Here is a 19,381-nt window from a genome sequence, read left to right on the forward strand (position 1 = left end):
ATACACAAGGCATAGACAAAGAGAAATCTAATGATGAAAAGGCTACTGAAGACCTTAGGAAGGAAGAGGAGGTACTACCTGTGAGTATTGAGCATCATGTTAGAATTCCATATCCACAAAGGCTGCACAAGCATAATTTGGATAAGCAGTTTGCAAAGTTTTTAGAGGTGTTCAAGAAACTTCATATAAGTATATCATTTGCAGAAGCATTAGAACAGATGCCATGCTATGTGAAGTTTATGAAGGAGATTTTGTCTAATAAGAGAAAGATCGGTGATTATGAAACAGTAGCGTTAACGGAAGAGTGTAGTGCGATTTTGCAAAGGAAACTTCCTCAAAAGCTACGAGACACTAGTAGTTTTACTATTCCATGCACGATTGGGGAGTTTGAATGTAAGCATGCACTTTGCGATTTGGGGGCAAGTATTAATTTAATGCCTTTGTCAGTATTTCGTAGACTTGGTTTGGGTGAAGCTAGGCCAACCACAGTAACATTGCAGCTGGCAGATAGATCTGTGAAGCATCCATGTGGTATTATAGAAGATGTGTTGGTTACGGTGGATAAGTTTATATTTCCAGCTGATTTTATAGTTCTTGATATGGAAGAAGGTGAGAATGCTCCTATTATCTTGGGGAGGCCATTTTTAGCAACTGGGCAGGCATTAATAGATGTGCAAAAAGGAGATTTAAGGCTAAGAGTTCAAGGGGAAGAAGTAGTATTTAATGTGTTCAAGGCTATGACTTATCCTAAAGCAAGTGAGAATTGTTTCTCAGTTGATGTGGTAGAAGAAGTAGTACGAAGAAAAAAATTAATTGAGGATCCTCTTGAATTAAGCCTTACAGTTAATGATGTTGATGATGAGGACAATGAAGAGGCTTTGAGTTATTTGAAGTGGATAAAATCAAATGAGTCGTGGAAGCATAAAAAGTTTGAAGAATTGGGCGAAGGACCAGAAATACCATTACCATCTATTTTGAAGCCACTTGTGTTAGAACTGAAGGTTTTACCAGAACATCTCCGAAATGCTTATCTTGGAGAAAAAGAGACTCTTCCAGTCATAGTTTCACCATTTCTTTCAGAAGTAGAGGAGGAGAAGTTGTTGAGGGTGTTAAGGGCTCATAAAACTGCTATAGGGTGGACTCTTGCCGGTATAAGAGGAATAAGCCCATCGACAGTTATGCATAGAATTCTTATGGAAGATGATGCTAGACCGACTATTGATGCTCAACGAAGACTTAATCTGACAATGAAAGAAGTGGTGAGGAAAGAGATTTTGAAATGGTTAGATGCTGGAATGATTTACCCTATTTCTAATAGTGCTTGGGTAAGTCCAGTACAAGTAGTACCTAAAAAGGGTGGTATGACTGTGGTGATGAATGAAAGTAATGAACTGATTCCAACAAGGACTGTGACGGGTTGGAGGATATGTATAGATTATCGGAAGTTGAATAAGGCAACTAGGAAAGATCATTTTCCTTTGCCTTTTATTGATCAGATGTTGGATAGGTTGGCAGGGCATAACTACTATTGTTTTCTAGATGGGAACTCAGGCTATCATCAAATTGTAATTGCACCAGAGGATCAAGAGAAGACAACGTTTACATGTCCTTATGGTACTTTTGCTTTTAGAAGGATGCCATTCGGGTTATGTAATGCACTAGCCACATTTCAACGGTGTATGATGGCGATATTCTCTGGCATGGTTGAGAAGGGGATTGAGATTTTTATGGATGATTTTTCAGTTTATGGGTCTTCTTTTGACAAGTGTTTAACTAATTTGGAGATGGTTTTAAGGAGATGTGAAGAGTCGCATTTAGTACTTAATTGGGAAAAGTGTCACTTTATGGTAAATGAAGGAATTGTATTGGGGCACAAGATTTCTAAGAAAGGCATTGAAGTGGATAGGGCCAAGATTTCTACGATAGAGAATTTGCCACCTACAGTTTCAGTTAAAGGAGTAAGGAGTTTCTTGGGCCATGCGGGATTTTATAGGAGGTTTATCAAGGATTTCTCCAAGGTCTCAAAGCCGCTGTCCACCTTGTTAATGAATAGGGTTCCGTTTGATTTTGATGAGAAGTGTCACCAAGATTTTAAGATACTTAAGGAGAAATTGATTTAGGCACCTATAGTTGTAGCACCTAAATGGGATTTGCCATTTGAATTGATATGTGACGCCAGTGATTTTACGGTTAGGGCAGTGTTGGGACAAAGAGTTGACAAGGTATTCAGAATAATTTATTATGCAAGTCGTACCTTGAATGATGCTCAAATTAATTATGCAACTATAGAGAAGGAGTTGTTGGCCATAGTGTTTGCTTTTGATAAGTTTAGGCCATACTTGATTCAGAATAAGGTGGTTGTCTACACAGATCATTCTATGATAAAATATCTTATGACCAAGAAAGATTCCAAGCCTCATCTTATTCGGTGGATTTTTTTGTTACAAGAATTTGATGTGGAAATTAAAGATAAGAAGGACACAAAGAATTTGGTGTCTGATCACTTGTCTAGATTGGAGGATGATGAGGATACTCTTGATAAATAAGTTCAGATTAATGATGCTTTTCCTGATGAGCAGTTGTTTGAAGTAAGTGTTTATAAAAATGTTCCATGGTTTGCAGACTATGTAAATTTTTTGGCTGCAAAGGTTATACCTCCTGAGATGACAAGGCAACAATTGAAGAAATTCTATTCGAAGGTGAAGCACTATTACTGGGAGGAGCCTATTCTGTATAAAAATTTCCCTGATCAAGTTATTAGAAGATGTGTGCTCGAAGAGGAGATGTTGACAATCTTGACTCACTGTCATACTTTGCATTGCGGCGGTCATTTTGGAGGAACAAGAACAACATCAAAAGTTTTGCAAAGTGGGTTTTACTGGCCTACATTATTTAAAGATGCTAATGTTTTTGTCAAAAGTTGTGATCGCTGTCAACGGACTGGGAACATATGAAGAAGAGATCAAATGCCAATGACTGGTATTTTAGAAGTTGAGTTGTTTGACGTATGGGGAATAGACTTTATGGGACCTTTCTCGTAATCGTATAATAACAGGTACATTTTGGTTGCAGTGGATTATGTTTCTAAATGGGTAGAAGCTACAGAAACTCTGACTTGTGATGGGAAAGAGGTACTTAGATTCCTTCACAAAAATATCTTTACTCGATTCGGCACCCCCAGAGCAATTATTAGTGATCGGGGAAGTCATTTTTGCAATAAGTGGTTCACTGCTCTTTGTGCTCGCTATGGGGTTCATCATCGAAAGGCGTTATTTTATCATCCAATAGCAAATGGCCAATCTGAAGTGTCGAAAAGGGAAATTAAAGGTATCTTAGAAAAGACAGTAAATACGTCAAGGAAGGTTTTGGTCGAAGAAGCTCGATGATTCAATTTGGGCTTATCGCACTGCATTTAAAACCCCATTGGTATGTCACCATATCGATTGGTGTTTGGTAAGGTATGCCATTTACCGGTGGAACTGGAGCATAGAGCTTATTGGGCTGTGAAAAAGTTAAATCTTGATCTCTTTATGGTGGGACAAAATATGCTTATGGAGTTAAATGAGCTGGAAGAATTCTGAAATGAAGCTTATGAGAATGCGAGGATCTATAAAGAGAAGTCGAAGGCCTTTCATGATAAACGGATACTGAGGAAGGATTTTCAACCAAGAGATAAAGTTCTGCTATTTAATTTCAGACTTAAGCTTTTTCTTGGTAAATTGAAGTCATGATGGTCAGGACCGTACACGATTGTTGCGTCACATCCTTATGGAGCAGTGCAAGTTCATAGTGAGAAGATGGGACATTTTAAGGTGAATGGTCAGAGGTTGAAGCATTATTTGGAGGGTTCGGTGGAAAAACGCAAGTTCGTGATGATTTTGGAACCACTTTGATCTGAATATAAACAAGAGTCTGGCTAAAAGAAGTTAAAGATAGCGCTCTTCTAAGTTTCTTTTTTTTATTATTTCTTTTGTAATTTAAATTTATGATTTTTGTCTTTAGTTGGTTTGGAACAATGTTTAGGGAATCTGTTTTATTGATCATTTTTAGTTTTAATTAGAAAATTTTTGATGTATTGAATGAACCGTGAAAACGTGAAAAAAAAATGCAAGAGTTTGCAAGAAAAAGGTTAGAAAATGTTCATTTGTTAGGAAGTAGCGCTACAACGCTTGGAAGGAGGCGCTATGGCGCTAGTTATAGAGAAGCTTGGAGGAATTTTTAGATCATCAACACTACAACGCTATAAAGAGGGCGCTATGGCGCTAATCTCATAATTTAAAAGGGCATCTTGAAAGGTTATTAGTGCTACGACGCTGTATTAGTAGCGCTACGGCGCTAGTTCCAGAGAGAAAAGGGGTTTTTAAACCGTAACACAGTGCTACAGCGCTAAACTAGCAGCGCCATGGCACTATTTCCATAACCGAATAGCCCAAAGACCCTTATCAGCGCTACAGCGCTAGCCATGTAGCGCTATAGCTCTAACCCAATTTTTTTCTAAAAGGGCTGATTTTCGAATTTCTTTTCAACAAACCCTCATATTTCTTTCCCCTTTCGTGTTCTCTCTAACCCAGCACCCCAAAGCCTCAATAGATCCTCCATTATAGTTTTTTTTTCTTCAGAAAATTTCACCATATCTTCCACTATTCTTCTTCATTTTCTCTTCCATCTTTGCCCTTTTTGCCATCGATTAATTTATTTTCTCTAAACCTAATTCCACTTCCCCAATCACCTTTTGGAACCCTAAAAATTAAGAGTATTAATTTCTTGAAGAAGATTAAAATTTTCAAGGGGCTTTCCTCAATCAAGCAAAAGGGAGACCATTTGTAACGCCCTGGTTACCCCATAATAGTTACGGTGAACCAGAAATTTGACTCGCTACCCGAGTCCTTTGGTTAAAAACGTGCATCTAAGTGTTATTAACAGGCTAAGGTGGAAACCAATCAAAAGGAAAGGATATATTTTATTTAAAACATAAAACTGTTCTTGGGCCAATAAAAAACATTTACAAGTTATTTACAACTCAAAATGGTCATTACTGTTTCAAATTTACAACCCGCCGACCTAAGCAGCAAAAATAGGGTAAACCCCCTAGTTCCTCTAAGAACTCCTTGGCCGTGGTGGTCAAGCGGCCGCATATGTACACATCACCACCTAAGCTCTCCACTCAAGGCTAGGTGAGCTTTTCTTTCCCTTTACCTGCACCACATAGCACCCATGAGCCAAGACCTAGCAAGAAAACACAATATAGCATGAATATACTATCAACAATGATCATAATAATCATTCAGGACTTTCAGTCCAAATAGAGGAGTGACAATTGGAAAAGTCACTAAAGTGGGTTCAGCTCCCTTCAGCCATGTGACGATAGGGTCACCGAGGCTTAACAAATAAGTGAACCTTTCACTAGCTTAAACAGGATAGGTGCATGATGACTAGTCACCAACATAACCTTCCTCATGACCATAGAGTCATAACCATGGGATAATGCTCCCTAGCCATGTGACAAGCTGTCACCTAGGCCTTTGGCCTTGGCTCTGAGTAACTAGCTTAGACTAGTCAAGCGCTTATAAGTTTCATCGACCTTAGGGTCGGTCCAGCATTAATGCCTAAGATTCATTCAACGCTGATATCGATTAGATCTAATCTTTAATCGGCCATGTGTTCAGGACGCTTATGCCGTTTCTGACTCTTAGGTCAGTAATATGCGACTAGTGTCGTCCCTGACTAATCAGTGCCATACACAAGTAAACAACATCTGCTACCATTTAATATGCAATCAATGTCCACATTTATCAACCAACATGCCTTAACAACAAACATGCATGTCATATACATAGGGTGCAGTTTTCTTACCTTTGGTTCGAGCGAGAAATATAATAAGAACGACTCCTGCGAACGATCGAACTTTTGATTCCTTAGCGGTTACCTAATCATAACCAATTATAACCTCCATTAATGAAAATCAACAATGAAAGGGTCTTAACCTAAACCCCACTCTCGGGACCTTGAAACATGCCCACACGGTGAGTAGATTCGATCCCGGACCTTAGGATTGAAACCCCGAGCCAAAATCCCTTAAAAACACTCAAAACGGGATTCTGGAGGAACAAAGTAGCGCTATAGTGCTGCTCAATAGTGCTCCAGCGCTATACTCAGAACCCCCAACCGCCCAACAAAAGTCCTATGTAGCGCTATAGCGCCCTCTGATGAGCGTTGTAGCGCTACCCCGAGAACAGCTCTCCCCTGAAACCTCCTTCTTCGACTCCTGCGATTCCAACTCAATTCCAATGCTTCCAAAACTCATTTTTGGTGCCAAATGAACCCAAAAACCATCCTCAAATACCCCAAGCATCACAACCACAAGAACCCTAGCCAAAACTCCCAACAAAAACAATCATCCAACCTAGGAATCCCAGCTGAAAACTAGAACTAAAACAGAGAAAAGCAGGGATTTTAATGGCTAGAAACTCACCTCAAGCTCAGATTATGATGCTCTTCAATGGTGGAACACACTCCCAAGCTCACAAGACTTAATTCCCAAGCTTGAATCCTCAAGTTAGGCTCAAAAATCACAAAGAAAAAGGAAGGAAAAATAGGTATGAGAGAAGCTCTAAAATTACTCTATTTTCACTTCTTTCTACAGCCTTCAATGGCTTATATCTATCCTAGGGGTGAAAAGACCAAAATACACCTAGGTCTAATAAGGGTTTCTAAAGGCTCCCAAGGGCAAAATTGGTATTTCCCACTTATCTCGTTAATCATAATTAACGCTCTCCAATTCCCGCTATTCTCAATATTCTCAAACACCAATAATTCATATCTCGTTGCCCTTTAATTCCCGGCAACACTCTAATCATTAAAATCACTCCGAGACTTATCCTGAACCCCGAACTTAAACCTGTTATGACTAGACTGCTAATTAATATTCCAAGATCGTCTCATGCTGAATAGCTCGAACAAACCCACATTATAATGTGGTCTCAACAATATATCACCGACATGCATACAAATATACAATTACACCCTCAACAGGCCAAATTACCAAAACACCCCTGTAATGAAATGTGGACCCACATGCATGCATTTAACATCATATTATAATATAATTCACATAAGCATGCATATAATCATTTAATGGCGTAATTAAACAATTATGGCCCTCCTGGCCTTCTAATCCAGCCATTAAACCGCATTAGGGATTTCGGGGCATTACACCATTTCAAGGGTTAGTAAGTATTTTCAATCCCTTTTTTCTAAGATTTCTTGCTACATTAGGGAGTGGGTTCCATTGTTCCTTGTCTTTGGTGGGTATTGATTTTTATTGTTGTGCTTTGGAGAATTTGAGTTTTGTGTTTTGTGAAATTTAATTTATAGGGTGGTTGTGAAGAGGGAAAGTGTTTAAGCTAAGGGGAGGTGTTGTCAAAAATTTCGGGGCTGGTGTTATTAAGAGTGTAGATAATGGCTCCTAAAAGTACAGTGGGGAGGAATAAGGATAAGGGGAAAGGCCAAGCTTCTGCTTCCCAACCAAGGGATGATAGTTCGGAGCAAGAGTACGATGAAACTAGGTTTATAAATTTTCAGGCTCAAGAGCATTATGAAAAGTTTGTTAGAAAAACATTGATTCTTGAACGTGAGGTGGAGTATCAATCTGAACCTTTAGATCATCAAATATTTGAATTGGTTAGAGCCAATCTTGCGACTAGGAAGTGGGAAAATTTTGTGACAAAACTGGCACAGGAAAACGTATCATTGGTGTATGAGTTTTATGCCCATTTAAGAAATAAACACAATGATAAGGTTTTTCTTAGAGGGAAGTGAGCCCCTTTCACTGCGGAGTCTATTAATAAGGTTTTCAATGTCCCACATATAAAGGAGCAAGAAGAAGAATATACAAGATTTTTAAAGGGATATATTGATTATACTGCTGTGGCTGAAAAATTATGTTTTGAAGGTGCTCCTTGGAACTTATCTGACACTTTACCTCAAAGTATAGTGTCCTGTCAATTAAATATTGAGGCTAGATTTTGGGCTTTCTTTGTTTGTGCTCGATTTATGCCAATAAGTCATGTATCCGACATGACTAAAGATCAAGTACTACTGATGTATGTGCTCATAACAGGAATGACTATTAATGTGGGTTCATGGATTAAGGAAAACATTGAGTTCATTGAAAAGGGCCATACCATTGGAGGTCTGGGCCATGGATCTGTCATAACAATGTTATGTTATAAGGTTGTACACGCAAGTATACGTGGTCGAATAAAGTAATATATGATAAATAGAGTGTCGATCCCACAAGGACTGATTTCCAAATACCACTAATTGATTTTCAAATTCTATTTGGTGAATTAAAATTTAAGTGAATAATTGAAAGTAGAAGGAATACTATAAACTATGAACAAAAATTAAAGAACTGGAAACAAGACAATGAATCAACTAATTAAAAATTAATAATAAAAAGTCTAGGAATTAATTTCATCAACTGTTCATTCTATTAATTTTAATAATCAATTCTAAATCTCTTCTTTCTATTCTAATAACAGGTTAATATAATCGATTCCTATTCTTTTTCAAGATATAAGATCTCAGTCTATATGCAGGTTTTCTACATTTCTGTGATAAAATTGAACATATAGAAGGCATTAAACATGGAAACCTAATTACTACACAAGTCATACAGGTACTTTTGTCCAATATGCAACCTATGTCTATACAATGATAGCATATTCAATTCTCATCTTTCGAATGTTGAATCAAAACCATTAAATCAAGTAAATATTGATCAAGTATTTACTAGCATTAAACAAACATCATATAGATTAGAATTATAAATAAGTATCAATAGAAAATCATAATAAAACTAAATAGAAATGCCAGTGACTACATTAATCCCTAGATAAAAGAAATTAGTTCATAAATAACATGATGAAATTAAACTTCAAATAAATGATCATAAAAATCAACCTAATGAATTTAGATGAAACAGAAAAACTAATTACAGTAGCCTCTTCTAATCTAGGGTTTATAAAGCTGAGACTCCCTCTCAAAATCGCAGAAAAATGGTCTTAAATAGCCTTCCAAGGTTCCCAAGTGAAAAGACCATTTTTCCCTTCAAAAAGTGGTTCAAAATCTAGAAAACGCGTTTACAGTGCTGTAGCGCTAAAGTTAGAGCCAAAATCCCTTAAAACAGTATTCACTATGAACAAAAATTGAGCGCTTTGGTGCTGCCGTTGTAGTGCTGGGGCGCTACTTCCAGAATCAATCAACTTCATGTCCTTCCTAGCGCTATGGCTCTCCTTTGATAGCGCTGTAGCGCTATTGACAGTGTCAAAACTCGCACATATCAACCCCGAAAAAACACAATTTTCTCCAACTTAACTATATTTTCTTCCACTTTCACTCTTTTTCACTCTTTTCACCAACTTAGGATGGAAAACCTGACACATGAACAAACGAACATAATTCTGCAATAAAATACTCCTAAACTAACGAAAACCATCCTAAAACTAGACCATAAACGAGCCTAAAACTCGTTTATCAAACTACCCCAAACTAAACCTTTACTCGCCCTCAAGTAAAAAATCTAACTAGACTCAACCTAAATAAATCGAGTTGACATAACTAACCAATTCAAACACTCAATACTACTATGCATATATAATCTGCAGGAAAAACAATCATGCTATTTAAAACATTAATCTAGATTTTCAGTCTCACTTTCTTCACCCTTTCACTTCAATTTATCAACACCAAAGCTCATTTACTCATTACTCGCAAATAAAATAATTAAACCACTTTATGCCCATCAAATTCTCACAAACTAACCACATAACCAAATAATTTCCATATGCCTGCATTACTTACTATTCTCCATTAATATAAACAAATGCACAAACAAGAATCAATATGACTTTACAAAGGTTGTAATAGAAGGCTTAGGTATAGGTGGATAAAAAGACAGTTGTAGGCCTAATCATACCACAAGCAATCCATCTCAACAAACTTTCCCTGAAATTTCACACCACTCATCCCTTGTTACCTTTTTTTCCTGTGCAATGATTGATTTTTTTTTTTCAATACACTCCCCCAAACTTTGATTTTTCAATCGATAATTGTTTGGGAGCATAATCATTTTTCACATTCTTTTCCTTTTCTTTCTTTATTTTTTGTCTCAATCACAATTAATTTTTCTGAATAACACATAATACAAACATCCCATTGCACATTCACTCCCCACATATAATAATTTTCATGCTCATGGTATGGGTCAAAAAGAGTAAATGGTATTTTATTTCACAGTTAGGCTCAAAAGAATGTGTTAATCAAGAAAATGGTTATAAGGCTCAAAAGGGTTAACCAAAGATAAAATTTAATAGGGTTAGCTTGAAAGGCACAACTAGTCCAAAAATTGCCTATATCATTTTCCTAAATGTGCACTGTTTCAAAGTTCATCTCAAATAGTAAGCAAGCAGGTTCTAGAATTTTTTTTCAAACTTTTCAATCCACAATCCAAATTCAACATGCATAAAATAACTCAATTATAAAATTTGCAATTTACAAGCAATAGATCTCTAATGTCAACAAATCACAGTGAAAAATAAAGTAATCTAACCAAGCACACAGATTGTTTTTAGAAGCACATCAATTTTTCCTTTGGATTATACTACAAAATAGTAAATCATATTCAAAATGGAAATTATCATCAACTTAATTTAAACTCTAGAACATGACTCAAAACAACTAACGAAAATAAAAACAAATAAACCGTAAAACGCAAATGCATCAAAGAACACCAGAAATAAATCTCTCCCGCAAACTTAAAACCGAACATTGTCCCAAATGTTAAGTACACAAAGAATGAGAACAGAGACTTACCTGGCCAACCACTTCAGTATGGCGATTATGGCGGCTGAGATGAAGGTCCCTCGAAAGGTTAAGACTGCAGAGGCTATGGTTCTTGAAATCCCGCAAATGACTGAGGCGGAGGCGGAGAGTAGAATGGAGCATACGGCAGATATGGTGGTGGTGGAGCAAAATAAGTTTGATCCGATTCATTTAAAGACCACTGAATCACCAGGTTGTTTAAGCGAGCCACATGGTTCACCTCATATTCATATCATTGGCCCATATATTGATGCATCATGTGCTGCTGCTGAACCATATATTGATTTTGTTGGATAAGATAATCCAACTTATCATTGACGTTCTTTAGGCTCTGATCACTACTACCTCCCGGCATCACCGGATCAGCCTCTTCTTCCATCTCCGTTTCAACACGGCGTTTACCCCTTTTTCTCGCCTGTGGCACATAAAGAGTAGGCTCAGGATAGTCCTTCATCAAAGAAATTGACCAAGGTTGCTACAACGACTGATAAATGTCAGTGACAAACTCTGGAACTCCAGCCTCAAATTAAAATTAAATATTTTCATTTATAAATTAAATCATATCAATTCCACGAAAATATTAATTAAAACTTAATTTATTTTGACTATTAAAATCAATAAATATGTATTTTTGTGCACTAATCACAACCCACAACTAGCTTATTGCTAGTCCCTAGCAATTCAAGTGAAAAATAAAATTATCAATTAGAATAATCAATTCAAATCAAACAAAACCATCTAAGCATTTTCAAAGTATCAACAAGAAGTCAAAGATTACTATTGAAACTACTTCAGATGCAATTCTAGAGTTGTGTGTGTGTACCAAACCAAATTCATATTTTTTTCTATCGCAAGTCATAACACAAATAGTATTGAAAAATCTCAAAAGTATAAAGGTCTCAACTTCAAATTCCTCAAGGACATTGAAAGTATTTTATGGGAAGGATAACACCATTGGAGTTGGAAATGTAACAGTTAATGCTCAAATGAGAGAAGATAAACTTTTTAGGAAAACCAATTTGAACAAGTATTGATCACAAGATAGGCAATCAACTTATTGGAATTCAAATGACAAACAACTTTTATGATTTACATGAGAAAACTCAAAGAATACAATGACAACTAACTAGAAATGATAAATAAGAATAGGAAACTATTAATAATAATTTTTTTATTTTTATGAATACAATTACCCAAAACAAAAAAATAATAATAGAAAGATTTTTTAAAAGAAATAATAAAGGAAAGTGTTGATCTTGTTCTTTTTTTTTCATTTTTCATTTTTTCGTCATTTTTTTCATTTTTTTTGTACTATGTTTTTCTTTTCTCTTTTTTTTTCTTTTTATATTTTTTTTTCTTTTTTTCTGACGAGGCAACACAAAAATAAAAGGAAATCACAAATAAAATAAAATAAAATAAATAGAACACAAATGTAAAATTTACTACAAAGACTCATTCTTATATGAAAAATATCCCTCTAGTAAATGTCATGTTTTAAATTCCAAAGATGTGGCTTTACCAACTCAAATGATCAATAAAAGTTCAAAAAATTATTTTCTCAACTCACCAAGAAATGAAAACTTTAAACTTGAAATTTCTCTCAACTATTTGTGTTAACAACCAATTTACCACATGTTTCGAACGTGCACAAAAGAACTCTGAAGATCACTTCTTAATAGCTAAACATAGTAAAAACTGACTCAAACCAACCAGTTGTACTCATACTTGGATAATTTTGAGAAAATTTGACTTAAAAATTCGACAAGACAATAAAATTTTCCAAATGAATGCTAATGAGTGCTCACCACCCCAACCAAAAATCAAACAGTGTCCTCAGTGTCAAAATGAATATTTAATGAAAAAGATAGGGAAAGAGAACACCTAGATGATGACAATGCCCATGAGGCGAGAGCTGAAATAGCGTGATAACAATACCCCAAAAACAAACAAAATACAAGAACGAAAAAAAGAAAAAGAAAGATAGAACAATAAAAGTAAAATAAAATCAAACAAACCATTCAGAATTTCAGAGTGTATAAACTGCGTCCTTAAGAAGGGCCGCTTCATCATGACTCATACTCTCAATGTAATGCTTCAGTCTTTGGCCATTGACTCGAAAAATTCTCCCATCGGTTGGGTCCTTGACTACAACAAAACCGTTGGGAAATACTTGCTTCACTACGAATGGACCAGTCCATTGCGATCTCAGTTTACCGGGGTATAAGTGCAAGCGAGAATCATACAAATGCACTTTCTGATTTGGCTCAAAGTGTTATCGTAGGATCTGTTTATCATTAGCGATTTTCAACTTCTCTTTATAGATCCTGGAATTATCATATGCATTGTTTCTCAACTCCTCAATTTCAAAAAATTGGAGTTTTTGATTGATACCTGTGGCATTAAGATCAAAGTTGAGGGCTTTGATAGCCCAATAAGCTTTATGCTCGAGCTCGACAGGTAAATGATAGGCTTTTCCAAAGACAAGGCGATAGGGAGACATCCCAAGAGGGGATTTGAAAGCAGTGCGGTATGCCCTAAGAGCGTCTAAAAGATGTGTAGACCAATCTTTGCGGTCGAGATTTACCATCTTTTCCAGAATGTGTTTTTATCTCCCTATTGGCTAACTTAGCTTGCCCATTAGTCTGTGGATGATACTCATTTGCAACTTTATGAAGTACACCGTACGTGCACATAAGAGCCTTAAAAGATATGTTGCAAAAATGAGTGCCTTGATCACTAATGATAGCGCGAGGAGTACCGAACCTTGATAACACATTTTCTTTCAAGAAATTGACAACTGTAGTGTTATCATTGGTTCAATAGGGTATGACCTCGACCCATTTTAAAACATAATCCACAACGAGATGAATGTAAAGGTAGCCAAAAGAAGGTGGAAATGCTCCCATAAAGTCTATCCCACAACAATCAAATATTTCCATAACAAGAATTGGGTTCAAGGGAATCATGTGCCGACGTGACAAGGAACTTAAGTTTGGCGCCTTATACAAGAACGACAGAAATCATTGGTGTCTTTGAACAGAGTGGGCCAGTAAAGACCACATTGTAAGATTTTTGCAGCGGTTTTCTTCACAGAAAAGTGACCACCACAAGCATCATTGTGGCAAAAATTTAGCACACTAGACACCTCATCTCTATGGATGCATCTTTGCATGATTTGATCGGGGAAATACTTGAATAAGTATAGGTCATCCCAAAAGAAATTGAGAACCTCGACCATAAATTTGCGTTTATCTTGTGAACTCCACTCAGAAGGAAGTTCACCTGTTTCTAAGTAGTTTATAATGTGAGCATACCACGATAACTTAGTAACATAAAGCAATTGTTCATCGGGAAATCATCATGAATAGGTGGACCATCAGCGGGATCGCTGAATTCTAGTCGAGACAATTGGTCCGCAACGACGTTTTCAACATCTTTCTTGTCCTTTATTGTGATATTAAATTCTTGCAAAAGAAGGATCCACTGTATTAATCGCGTCTTAGCATCCTTTTTGGAAAGGAGATATTTCAAGGCGAAGTGATCCGTGAAGATCCTAATAGGTGATCCAATCAAATAAGATCAAAATTTGTCAAGGGCAAAGATGACGACAAGCAACTCTTTTTAAGTAGTGGAATAATTCATGTGTTCGCTATTTAGAGTTCGACCTGCATAATAGACAACAAAAGGTTTCCTTTGTAGAGTCCAAGAACTTTACTTAGCTAGTTAGATAGTAGTAGTAATAGCTAGTAGAAGTTATAGTATGTTTATGACTGTGGATTTTGGTTCAAGCCGGGAATTAGTTGAACACTCATAGCAACACTTATAGATTTTATAAGGTTAACCTATAGTTTAAGAATATTTATTATAACATAAGATTTGATTAATATAGTTGATCATGAAGATGATATTTATTATACTATAAGGTTTAGATAGAACTAATAAGATCATGACACTTGTTATGTGCATGTTTATTGAGAAATTAAGTAATTTTGAGGAATAGTTTTATAAGAGAAATATTTGCAAACCCCAGAATCTGCCAGCAGCTTTAAAATCGTTATATGACTCAGTCAAAGCTGTTTACTCAATTCAAATTAGGCTGAAAAAGTGCAATTACGTGTATAATATTTCAGCGTATGCCGATATATCGTAGCTCTAGGGGCGATATATCGCCACACGGGGAATACAAAAACACGTAACTTCACACGAACGCTTCAACGAGCCTCGGGGATATAAGCTTAGGCAATATATCGCCTACCATGGGTGATATATCAGCTCTAGAGCAAGATTTTTAAATGGTTTTGAAACCGAGCTCAATTCAACACTCAACCTCTTAGCAAGCCTCTGAATCTTTTGACCGAGTCTTAAGCCTCTGCTGAATGAATATTCAAATGTTTTTCAATTAAATATTCATTATTTTACTCAAGCTAAAAGAAGATCTTTTTATTCTTGGAAATCTATAAATAGGACCTAATACCCAGCCATTTCTTTCATTCTTCAAGCTGAGTTCAGAGCCTTCAAGCTGCTAGGTTTACTTTTGAGTGATAAACACTTGGGTTGGGGTTATAAGCTTTATCATTTGAAGCTTTAAAAACATTTGGGAAGTAAGATTTATAGTGTGTTTTTCGATATCAAGGTGTAGTTCGGTTCTTTGGCAATCAAAGGTATTCCTATTCCTAGTTCATTTATGTATGTTTCATTAGTTTTCTTTATTTAAATCCTAACTCAATATTTTCCATTCTTGGTTAGGCATTTAAGTTCTTTGAACTTGAGGTTTCTTTTCGGTAAGCTCTTCTTCTCGGTGGTTTAAACTCATTTCTTTCTTTTAGAAATACTCACCTTCTTGTAATGACCAAACTATTTCTAAAACCTTGGACCATTAAAACTACTAGACATAGCTACTATTTTGATAAAAACATAAGAAATAACATGCCTTTATTGAAAACCCAAAATATAAGAAATAGCATGTCTTTATTAAAAATGTAAAATAAAATGTGATATGGTATGGGATCCCATTGTTTACAAAACATAAAACATAGCTTTAAAAACAAGTTAAAAAAAAAATTGAATGCGGAATTACAAAAGAGACATATTTCAAAAGACTAGAATAAATGTCATCCTCGATCGACACGTAGCCCATCCATTCCTTTCTTCCTCAACACACATGTCATGCTACCAAGAATCCTTCCACCTCCATAATCACTTTCCTCCATCACACTAAAATAAAGGAATGAGCCTAATGCCCAGCAAGGAAAATCTACTAAAAATAAAACATACATCGTAAACATAAGCATAAGACTACATCAAATACTATAAAAGAATATAAGACTATCTAAAACATATATCATATATCATAAGCATACACTATAAAACATATGGCTACAAAAACATCTATTACAATGGCCATCATACATCTTGGGGCTTGCTAGCTAGGCAATCATATGCCCATAATTCTACAAGGCTAGTTATCTAAACAAGTCATATAAATTTATGGGGCTTGTTATCTAAACAAATCATATGCCCAAGGAATATACTATTGGGACTTGTTATCTAAACAAATTATATGCTTGTTATCTAAACAAAACATATGCCCAAGAACTAAAACATATCATACATATACATATCATAGCATAAACATATAACATAACATAACATAAACATATAAGCACATAAAATCTATCCTATTTTCCTTACCAACACCAGGATATGAGAACAAGGACAGGATTTGGAACATTCCTAAAACCAACAATACAAATGGTGAGTATTTCTAAAGAATAAAGAATGAATGTGGAAACTAAACCATCAAGAAGAAACTTACCATAAAAGAACTTAAGTTTCAAGAACCTAATCAAGAACCAATAATGAAAGTTAGGATCTGAATAAAAGGAACTAAAGAAAACTAAAGAGTTTTAAAGAATTGGACTTAAAGAATAGGAGTACCTTAGTTGACCTTATGGATTGGTCTAACTATAATACCGAAATACACTAAACCTCACTTCCCAAGTATTTTATAAAGCTTAAGAATGGAAAATATTTTTCCCAACTCAAGTGTTTATCACTCAATTATAGTACTAGTACCTTGGAGTCTAATCACATCTGAAGAGTGAGGAGAAGGGTAGGGTTCTAAGTCCTATTTATAGAGTTCTAGGAATAAAAATCTTATTTTTGGCTTTGAATAAAAATAATGAATTTAATTGAAAATATTTAAATATTCTTCAGTCAAAGACTTAGGACTCAGTCAAATCATTCAGAGGTAGGCCTAAGGAATCAAAGCTTGTTTTAAAAATTAAAAATAAAAATAATAATAAAAAAAAAAGAATCCTAACTTCTAACTTCCTAAATCTCGTAACTCTAAACTCACCTATAGTAAAATCAGCATAACTGGAGTTTTATGACTTAGAGTTAGATCATCTTTATACTGTTAGAAAGCTAATTCTATTATCTACAACTTTCCAGAAATACTATTTTTTGAAATTCATAATATAACTGGGTCAAAACTAGGTCAGAAGTTACAGTACCATAAAGTTACGGGAAAATCAATTTAATTATCTAAATAACAACCTAATCCACAAATTTCTTAACTAACCATAAAATAACAAACTCTAATTCCCTAATAATCATCCTTATGACAAGTGTCATATTCTTATTGGCTCTATCTAAACCTGAGGTTATAATAAATAATACACCTAGGACCAGCAATATTAATCAAACATTATGTTATAATTAATATTCTTAAACTATAGGTTAAACTTATAAAATTCATAACTATTACTATGAGTTTCCAACTAAGTCCCGACTTGAACCAAAATCCACGGAATCTAACATACTACAAACTAATACTAACTACTACTACTACTACTATTATCTAGCTAGTTAAGTAAATATTCTGGGACTTTACAATTCTCCCCGCTAAAAAGAATTTCGTCCCCGAAATTTACTTATCAAACAATTCCGGATCCTGGGTTAACATGTCTTCCTCCAACTCCCACGTTGCCTCCCATTTAGAACTATTACTCCATAGGACCTTGACTATCGGAAAACTCTTAGACCGTAATTCTTTCATCATTCTATCTAGGATGCTAGCTGGTCATTCCTCATAACTCAAGTGTTTCTGGAGTGCTATCATATCATATTTGAGGACATGAGATGGGTCTGACACATATCTACGTAGCATCGAGATGTGGAACACATTGTGACTATCTACTAGAGCTGGCGGTAGGGCTAATCTATATGCAACTGCTCCCACTTTGTCCAATATCTCAAAAGGACCTATAAACCTGGGACTAAGCTTGCCTTTCTTCCTAAACCGCTTCACACCTTTCATAGGAGATTTCCTAAAGAAGACTTGATCTCTGACTTAGAATTCCACATCACGCCACTTGGCATCCGCATAACTTTTCTAACAGCTTTGAGCAGCAAGCATATGCTTTCTAATCAGCGCTACTACATCTTGAGCTCCTCTAACAACTTCAGGTCCAAGTAGTTTCCTTTCTCCTACCTCGTCCTAATGCAACGACGATCGACCCTTCTTCCATAAATTAGCTTGTAGGGTGTCATCCCGATTGTTGACTGGTAGCTATTTTTGTTGGAGAATTCTATCAGTGGCAAATACTTACTCCAAGATCTCGATGTAAACACCGATCCTCTATCGAATACTATTGTCTTAGAGATTCTATGTAGTCATACTATTTCTTGGACTTAAACGTCTGCGTATTGATCTGCTGAGTACAAAGTCTTAACAGACAGGAAATGGGTTGACTTGTTAATCTATCTATTACTATCCAAGCCAAATGTAACGACCCAAATTCGCTAATAAGGCTTAAGGGCCTTGATTAGTATGCTTGGAGGGCATAATGGGAATTATGTGTGACTTTAATGAGTAAGATGCATGATTATGATTTAAAGCATGTTATATGACTATTTGAATATTTGAGATGCATGACTATGTGTATTAGTATGCATGTAAGCCCTGATTAGGTTAGGAGGGCATAATTGTAATTTTGGCCATTATGGGCATAATTGTATTGATATATGTGATAATTGTCGAGACCACATTATTATGTGGATATATCTGTGATCTGTGACTCGAGACGATCCTAGGGAGCAGATTAGCGAAAAAGTCATGGCGGGGACTTTTACCCGGCTCGGGGTGAGCCTAGGGGTATAAATGGGAATTTAGTGAGTATATTGGGGTCTATTTTGGACATTGAGGAATATTATTGGTGATTAATTAGGTATCGGGAATCAAGCGGTAAATATTAGAGACACTCCAGGAGTTAGCGGGAATTGGGGTGAAAGGACTAAAATGCCCTAAGAGGATTAAAGGGTTAGAATTAAAAGGGAGGGCATAATAGTCATTTGGCTTACAGGAGTTAAGTGTTACTGAGGCTTTATGTTAGTGGAAGTTGTAGAAAGGTATAGAAGTCTGAAAAGAAAAGAAGGAAAAGAAAGAAGTCTGGATGGACAAGTTAGTCAGGTTACCAATGACTACTTCTATTCC

General features: G+C 35.8%; 1 protein-coding gene across 1 annotated transcript in view; it reads left to right on the forward strand.

Annotated features, from left to right (window-relative positions):
- LOC133832440 (uncharacterized) overlaps nucleotides 1-3,581 on the forward strand; it is a 17,993-nt gene extending 14,412 nt beyond the window's left edge. The window contains exons 4-11 of the mRNA XM_062262785.1: nucleotides 1-531; nucleotides 592-1,444; nucleotides 1,631-2,018; nucleotides 2,121-2,222; nucleotides 2,580-2,919; nucleotides 3,073-3,131; nucleotides 3,222-3,362; nucleotides 3,459-3,581. The exon at nucleotides 1-531 is cut by the window's left edge and continues 42 nt beyond it. Of these exons, the coding sequence (XP_062118769.1) occupies nucleotides 1-531; nucleotides 592-1,444; nucleotides 1,631-2,018; nucleotides 2,121-2,222; nucleotides 2,580-2,919; nucleotides 3,073-3,131; nucleotides 3,222-3,362; nucleotides 3,459-3,581 (2,537 nt within the window). The remainder of the gene's footprint in view (nucleotides 532-591; nucleotides 1,445-1,630; nucleotides 2,019-2,120; nucleotides 2,223-2,579; nucleotides 2,920-3,072; nucleotides 3,132-3,221; nucleotides 3,363-3,458) is intronic.
- The last annotated feature ends 15,800 nt before the right edge of the window (nucleotides 3,582-19,381 follow it).

This window comes from Humulus lupulus, chromosome 4 (assembly GCF_963169125.1).
Source record: "Humulus lupulus chromosome 4, drHumLupu1.1, whole genome shotgun sequence".
NCBI classification, from domain to species: domain Eukaryota; kingdom Viridiplantae; phylum Streptophyta; class Magnoliopsida; order Rosales; family Cannabaceae; genus Humulus; species Humulus lupulus.